Source organism: Empidonax traillii, unplaced genomic scaffold (genome assembly GCF_003031625.1).
Source record: "Empidonax traillii isolate 1590-97213 ecotype Southwest subspecies unplaced genomic scaffold, ASM303162v1 scaffold1796:size137566, whole genome shotgun sequence".
NCBI classification, from domain to species: Eukaryota; Metazoa; Chordata; class Aves; order Passeriformes; family Tyrannidae; genus Empidonax; species Empidonax traillii.
Window position 1 is genome coordinate 100436 of NW_020956989.1, and position 8242 is coordinate 108677.

General features: G+C 53.2%; 1 protein-coding gene across 1 annotated transcript; it reads left to right on the forward strand.

The window, feature by feature from the left end:
* The first annotated feature begins 806 nt into the window (after positions 1 to 806).
* ARC (activity regulated cytoskeleton associated protein) lies at positions 807 to 6731 on the forward strand. The gene is made up of 3 exons (XM_027908690.1): positions 807 to 3890; positions 4425 to 4591; positions 4978 to 6731. The coding sequence occupies exon 1, from the start codon at positions 1131 to 1133 to the stop codon at positions 2343 to 2345; it is 1215 nt and encodes a 404-aa protein (XP_027764491.1). The 5' UTR covers positions 807 to 1130; the 3' UTR covers positions 2346 to 3890; positions 4425 to 4591; positions 4978 to 6731.
* The last annotated feature ends 1511 nt before the right edge of the window (positions 6732 to 8242 follow it).

Here is an 8242-nt window from a genome sequence, read left to right on the forward strand (position 1 = left end):
ACCAGTGCCTGAGAAAGTCCAGATCGTTCCACTTTGTGCTGAGGTGGCTCCTTTGAGTGTTTCCCCCCTCTGCTTCGCACCCCCCCTCCCCCCCCTTTCTTTTTTTTTTTTTGTTTTCTTTCCCTCTTTTCTTTTCTTTTCTTTTCCTGCTGATTTACCACCGTTCCCGGGGATTTGCATTAGGAGCGAGCTCACCCCGTGTGTGTGTGTGTGTGTGAATATTTGGGGGTGTGAGGGGGGGGGAGGGGGAGGGGGGAAGAAACGCGTCTGCCCGTGTGTGACACACCGAATTCCTCCTCATGTGAGCCCTGCCAGGGGAAAGCACGTTTAGGGTGACCTTGCTGAGTAAATAGTTGTGGAATGAATAAGTGCTTTTCCCGCAGCCCGAGAGGCGGAAGGTGCGATTACTCATCCATCCCTCCAACTGTCTCCAGCACCTTTCAAGTGCTTCTCGCGTCGAGTCTGGGGGCGTGAGCGAGGGGGTGGGAAGCGAGGGGAGGCTGCCAAAATCTGGGTTGCCACAGACACCGGCCCCGCTTCTCCTCCAATGAGCGCTGCGCTGAGAGTGCGGGAGGAGGCAGAGCACCACCCACATGTTGAGCCCTGCGGAGTATAAGTAGATGGAGGAGCCTGGACTAGTGGCAGTTCAGGCAGGGAAGAGAAGCAGCTCTTTGCATCTCTAGTGGAAAAGCGTTTCTCCTGCCTCACCAAGTTTTACCCGAGGAGGAATCGCCCGGATCTTTGCAGCGGCTCCTTCGTGCGTTTTTCTCCCAGCGAGGACTTTGCGCCGTCGAAGATAAGACTGGACGTCTTATCCAACTCCTCTCCTTGTTCCTGGAGGATCCTGGTTCTCTCTGGGACACGCTGAGCGCTCAAGACCGGAGTTTCCAGCTGGGCACCGGGAGAAATTTGCCTCCAACTCTCAGTCTGGGATCCACGGGGACCGACCGGCTCGCTTTGCGGTGATTTCTGATTTGGTTGTGTTTGTGTGGAAAAGTCCTTGGAGGGGGGTTTAGGAGTCTCTGTGTGTCTCTCAGGAAGTGCCGTGGTGGGGGTTTTTGGGAGCCAGCTCCAGTGCCAGGGCTCATAACCCAGTTCTTTGCCTGTTTGACACTCGCCCGGTCGCAACCATGCAGTTGGATAATGTCACCAACGCGGGCATCCACTCCTTCCAGGGGCACCGGGGAGTGGCCAACAAGCCCAATGTGATCCTGCAGATTGGGAAGTGCAGGGCAGAGATGCTGGAGCACGTCAGGAGGACCCACAGGCACCTCCTGACCGAGGTCTCCAAGCAGGTGGAGCGGGAGCTGAAGGGTTTGCAGAAATCCGTGGGGAAGTTGGAGAACAACTTAGAGGACCATGTGCCAACTGAAAACCAGAGGTGGAAGAAGTCCATCAAGGCCTGCCTGGCCAGGTGCCAGGAGACCATTGCCCACCTGGAGAGGTGGGTCAAGAGGGAGATGAATGTTTGGAAGGAGGTGTTTTTCCGCCTGGAAAAGTGGGCTGACCGCCTGGAGTCCATGGGGGGCAAATACTGCCCCGGGGACCAGGGCAAGCAGACGGTGTCCGTGGGGGTGGGAGGCCCCGAGATCAGGCCGAGTGAGGGGGAGATTTATGACTATGCCCTCGACATGAGCCAAATGTATGCCCTGACCCCTCCCCCCGGGGAGGTGCCCAGCATCCCCCAGGGCCACGATTCCTACCAGTGGGTCTCGGTGTCCGAGGATGCTCCGGCCTCCCCGGTGGAGACCCAGGTGTTTGAGGATCCCCGGGAGTTCCTGAGCCACTTGGAGGAATACTTAAAGCAGGTGGGTGGGACTGAGGAGTACTGGCTGTCTCAGATCCAAAACCACATGAATGGCCCAGCTAAAAAGTGGTGGGAATACAAACAGGACTCTGTCAAGAACTGGGTGGAGTTCAAGAAGGAGTTCCTGCAGTACAGCGAGGGCACCCTGACTAGGGATGCCATCAAAAGGGAGCTGGATTTGCCCCAGAAAGAGGGGGAGCCCCTGGATCAGTTCCTTTGGCGCAAGAGGGACTTGTACCAGACCCTCTACGTTGATGCAGACGAGGAGGAGATCATCCAGTACGTGGTAGGAACCCTCCAGCCCAAACTGAAGCGCTTCCTGAGCTACCCCTTGCCCAAGACCTTAGAGCAGCTGATCCAAAGAGGCAAGGAGGTCCAGGGCAACATGGAGCACTCCGAGGAGCCCAGCCCACAGAGGACCCCTGAGGTCCAGGCAGGGGATTCCGTGGAGACCGTGCCCCCCTCCACCACCGCCAGCCCCGTGCCGAGCAACGGGACCCAACCCGAGCCCCCCAGCCCCCCGGCCACCGTCATATGAGCTGCCCTGCAGCGGTCTGGGTGAAGTGCAAGGGAGAAGGGGGCTTATTTAGGAAGCTTCTCCTCGGGGAGAGGCTCTGGCTGAGACGGGACATGAGGTGTGCTCAGCCCAAGAGCCCCGAGCGGAGGGGTTACCTTTGCTCGCGGGGGGAGGGAGGTGGTGGGGCACGGGCACCTCAGGGTGGGGTCGCCCCCCCTCAGCTGAGCCCTGCAATGCAGTGGTGCTGGAGACCCTGCTGGCACCGCTGGGGGGAACAGAACATTTTACGAGACCCCTGACAAGAAACCAGAGACAATTCCCAACTTGTGGAGCGGCCGCTCGGCGCTGGCGGCTCTCCAGGGCTTCGCTCGAGTGCAGCAATTGGCTGAGGGTTCCTACCCAGCTGGATCTCTCCTTTTCCTTCTCTCCTCCCCTCTTCTCAGGAGGTGTCCCTGTCCTGAGGACACGGCTTTCTTTTGACCCTTGCCTGTTTCCGATTAACCACCGGGCTTCTGCTCTCTCTTTGCAATCTCCTGCTCTTACTCGCTCCAAAGGATTAAATTAAATTTTTTTGATTATTTTTTTTTTGTTGTTCTGAGAAGAAAAAAAATAATTCCTATTACTTCAGGAGATGAAAGCTTTGAGAATCTGGATTATTTTTGGTGGTTTTCATTTCACTGCACCTAATACCTGCTTTAATGTGTTTCCTCTCCAGAGGCTTTATTGGTTTACTCCTTGTCTTAGTTTCTGCTTGTTCCAATCAAGGCCACTGCAGTGCAGAGGCAAATTTCACCCTTTCCCTGCACATTATCCTGTGCATTCAGCAGGAAACAGATTTCCTAATTAAATTCTGGGCTCATTTATGGAAGGAGCAGTCTGCTTCCTCTCCGAGAGAGAGGCCAGGAGGGGAGGGGAGGCACCAGAGCTCTTTTGAGAGGGTGGGGGGAAGGGAAGGGAAACCCAAATCCTTATTCTTTGAACGAAACAAACAAACACATCCCAAATTCAGAGCAAAACATCCCCAGAGCAGCAAATCGAGTCCACCCTGATGTGTGGAGGCAGCAGCAGCTTTTGCCACCTAAAAGCAAAGAGAAGTGAAGAGAGGACGTGCGTGCCCAGCACAGCTCCAGCAAAGAACTTCTGCTCACACAGACAGGCTCAAAAGGCTCTTGGAAAGCCTGGAATCCCTGTCCTGAAGCACCTTAGGACAGAGCAGTGTCTGCTCACCAAGAACTTCCTACAACATCTCACCGTGTGTGGAGGTGGGCTTGGACTTAGTGACTTTTTCTGCTAAATGCTCAGCGCTCACCTGTGGCCAGAGTTTGAGGATGGGACTTCAAAGATATTCATGAAGTTTGGCTCTTTAAAGCTTCTGGAGGCTGGAGCAGCATCCTGAGCATCATCTGCATTCACCAGCAGCCCAGATGAACAGCACCCATGCAGGAGGTGGAGCGAGGATGCAGCAGCAGGAGCGGCCCTGGGATGCTCCTGGCACTGCCACAGCAAGGACACGTGGCACTGGTGGCTCACAAGGCCTTGGGTGTGACTCCTTCCAAGAGGCTGAAGGTAAGGGCACTCTCTGCATTCGCTTCTCAGACCTAAAATAGCCAGGGCCCATCCAGCAGGAAGCTTGCACTGGGACAAAAACTAGCCTGGAATGGGACATGAAGCATCAGGGTTGGGAGAAAGGGGAAGGGAGAGGCAACCAAAGGGGAAAGGCAGGACAAGGAGTGGGAAAAGTTTCCAAGGAGGGCAGGATGTTGCACTTTCTCATAAATACGGGGAGGAAATGGGAAGCTTCTTCATTAGCTCCCCCTGAGGACCTGCCACGTGAAGCTCTGGGCTGGGATGACACGACACAGGTCCACGCACAGCCCAAAGGAGATGCAGGCCTGCTCTGCCTCCCTGAGAGGAGCTTGCCTTGGGAAATGTGGGGGCCCTCCTCTCACTTGTTGGGGGTGAGCTGGTTTGTGAGCAGCTCTGCCTGCAGAGAGAGGAGCATTTCTCACTAATGCCCTGGGATGAGTGATGGGGGAGTGGGTGTCACTGCTGAGGATGAGCTGGCCAGGCATTACAAACATGATCTCCTCTCGGTTGCAGTGACTCACTCCGATCCTGCTCGGAGAAGGAATCACTTCACAGCACCCGGGAATTGGAAGGAAAGGCCCAGCAAAACCTTCAAAGCCAAGGATTTGACATCAGACCTGCTCTCGGGGTCCACAGCCACCGGCTACCAGCTCCACCAGCTGAAGGAACGACTGGCACAGGTAATTATCTCCCATATCACCCTGTGGGACTTTCCCAGCCTCCCCCGTGCCCTGAGACACTGAACAGCCCCGTGCTGGTCCTCAGACCTCAGCCCTGGTGGTTGCAAGAGGTTGACACCACCAGAGGGGTGGCATTTCAGCTCCTTGGTGTCAGAACCCAAGCACCAGCCCCAGTGATTAACAGGGGGACAGTTCATATCATGGCTTTCCCTCTGCTGGACCATTGACAAATCCTTGGACACCAATACCCGGTGGGTCCTCCAGGCTGAAGGCACTTCATGGGCACAGCTAAATCTAATCCCATCTCCTGAGAAATGCCCTTTATTCTCTTCTTTAGAGATCTAATCAGAGCTGCTGCACTTTTTTTTTTTCTCTCTGTTTTACAGCAATCCCTGCTGCTGTTGCTGAGCTTCCTTCTCTGTGTCCAAGAGCTTTCCCAGGGAAGAAGCTGCAGGAAGACAGAGGGCAATTCCTGCACCAAAGCGTTCAAGGTGCTGAGAGCCCCAACGAAAGGGGGAAGCCACTCCCAACAGCGCAAAGAAAAGTCTGAGCTGCTCCAGGTGTTCCAAGCACAGAAGAAAGTGCTGAGAATGGGAGGAGAAGTCAAGAGGCCAGAAGAGAAGAACCAAGTCCAGGTTTTGGGGACAGCAAGGATGCTGGGCTTGTGCTGACTGACTGTGTGTTGAGACGACACCAAACCTCTGCGATTTGGGGCCGCTGGGGACTCACTTCGAGGACTCTTCACCAGATTCTCAGCTCCAAAACAAAAAAAAAACTTTCCTGATTAACTTTGCCAAAAGGCTGACCCTTCTTAGGCTACGAACCCTCCAGGCTGTCAATGCTGTAACTCATTTTTCCTGAGTTTTTTTTATTTTTGGGGAGGGAGCTTCATTTCATGCGGGTACCAGTTTCAAACCTCAAAGGGCTCCGGAGGTTTCGGGGAAGCATCTCGGTGCTCCTGATGCTTGCCTGAACTCTTGGAGCCTGCACAGCTGTCTTGGGAGGCAGCAAGAGCTCTCTGGATCTGCTTGGGGGCCAGAGTTACTGCAAGAACTGGGGTTCTTGTGCTGGCTCTGGTGGTGGGACTGGTTTCCATCCAGACCCAGGGAGCCTAAAGAGACGAGTGAGTCACACGAGGCAGTTTTGGTTCACATCTCAGCTCAAGAGGTCCAGTTGGTTCCTCTCTCTTCCAGAGCCAGCTGTCCTGGGTGGGTGGGTGTGTGTGGGTGTGTGGGTGTGTCACTGTGGGGGTGCAAACAAATCCACCTCAGCTCCGTTCTGGGGTGGACCTGAGGTACATTCCAACAAGGCTCAGCAAAAATGGCCAGGACCGGAAAATTCTGGAAAAACCATGTCAAGCCAGACTCCACAGGCATCATCTCAAGGTCGGAATGATGTTTGATTTTGAGGTGCTTAATTTTCACAGTCCCTTTCAAGGGACTTGTCTGCCTCAATAGGCACTTTATTTTGTTTTATTTTCCAGAGGCTTTCCTGCCTTTTTAATGAATTAGCTTGTCTGTGCTACTTGGTTGGTTGGTCCTGGGGTTCATTCATTTTTCAGCTGACTTTTTTGGAGTGCGAAGAACCGAATCTCCTGGACTGATTTTATTTCAATTGTTGCTCCTGGCAAACTGGAGCTTTACTTGTAGCAGCCTGGTTTCTATTACCAGCCTCTCCAGGAAGGGCTGGTAGTTTATTTTCCTTGGGGCAGAGCCACGTGAGTGAAGAAGTGTGGATGTGTCTTGTCCCTGAAACTTCAGCAGATTTCAACCACTGCATTTTTTTTTTTCTCCTCCTCTGAGGGGGGGTTTTACATTGGAACTCTGACAAAACTTCTTTAGAGGTTTTTATTTTTACTAGAGATCTTCTTAATTCCAGCGACCTTGTACAAAAGGCAAACCCACTGAATCGCTGCAGGTTGTAGGGGTTGAAGCCAAAGGTCTTTGTAAGCCAACATCACCTGCCCTGGACCTGACTGTATCAGGCAGTTTATTCCTCATGTGTCATGTTGGAGTTACAAGATCACCCCCCCCCCAAGCCACTAGAACCTGTCAATAGAATAGTGCTACACTCTATTTGCTATTGTAGCAAAGCCTTTTGTAGATTTATACAATAAAACTTTGAAATATTCTGCTTCAAAGGTTTTGTGCTTTGCCTTCCTTGGTTTACGGGCAGCACAAGCACCTGCTGCCCTCTGAAAGTTTGGTTCTGTCAGCCCTTTGGGCTCACTTGACTTCAGAAAAATCCTTGCAGAGGAGGGGTTGGATGTGGAGAACGGGGAGGTGTTTTGAGGGAGTTGTTTGGCTTCTCAGATTGAGTCACACGAGGTGGGAGCAGTCCCTGGTGGGACTGTGGGTTGTTCAGGAGGGCTCTTGTGGGGCACAGCTGAGAGCAAGGCTGTTGAAACAGGAGGGAATCACATTCCCACCCCTTTGTGAGAAATAATAAGCACAGAAGAGCTGAGGCGAGTGAGGACAAGGTAAAGAAATCTCTAAACCCTCACTCAGCTCTACTTGACCTCCCAAGAGGCTTCAGTGGGGGAGAAAACCAGCACCCAGCAGCACAGAGCCCCAGGAGAAACTCAGCCTGGTGCTCTGGTCACTGATGCATTTCCAGCTCCTTGGGTTCATTATCTGTAAAACAATCCCTGGGCCATCCAGGCTGGAGGCAGGAACATGCAGGAACAGAGCAGGGGATGGAGCTCTGAGTGATTTAAACTGAAATGAGGTGGGTTTTTTTGGTGTTTTTTTTTTTTTTTTTTGCAGTAGGTTGGGCTCAAATTTCTGGCAGATGTTCCAAGGATAGAGGACTCTGCTCTGCCTCTGCAAATCCTGCCTCTTCTGGAAAGGTTTTGCACTCAGGGGGATTTAGCCCCCATTGCCTGCTCTGTCCCTGCTCACTCCCCAGCAGGGATGGGGTTGGGAATACCAGGGGTGTGAGCAATGAGTTCTTGGATGGGTCAGCTGGGAAAACCAATGGACTCATCCCTTTCCCAACAGGGAATAAACGTGCCCTGCCAAGTGAAAGCCCAGAGCTTCCCAGCCTTCTGAGCTCAGACAGGGAAGGCAGAAAAGGTCTGATGGCCAAAAGGAGACCTGTCAAGCTTTGCATCTCCAGCTCTTTACAGCTCATCCAACCACAAAATCCTTGCAGGAGAGGGGAGGAAGCTTTGAAGGTGCAGTTTAGTTCCTCTGCTGAGCTCCAGCCACTCCTGGCATCAGTAAAACGGGGGAAAACAAGCTTTGAGGGGATAAACCATCACAGGGGTCCAGCCAGTGCCACCCCATCCTGCGACAGTGCAGAGAACCTGGGCAGGAGAGCAGGTTTAGACTCCTCATGGTCTCTGGACATGGCCAAATGGGACATGACCAACCTGATGCCTTGAAAAGCAAAAAACAAGAGCTGCACCAACCCTGCCAGAGTTCAGGAAGAGTTTGGACAACACTCTCAGGCACATGATGGGATTCTTTGGGGTTGTCCTGTGCAGGGACACGAGCTGGACTTTGATGATCCTTGTGGGTGCCTTCCAGCTCAGGATATTCAAGGATCTGATGCTCAGCTGGAGGTGCTGAGCTTTTCCAGCAGAGGGGGGCAGAACTCCACTGTTCACTGTGGGAATTAAAACTGGGAAAAAGCACAAAAAAAGGGGGA

Excerpts from the sequence above, each read along its gene's own strand:
- ARC (XM_027908690.1), top strand. The coding sequence starts at position 1,131 with ATGCAGTTGGATAATGTCACCAACGCGGGCATCCACTCCTTCCAGGGG.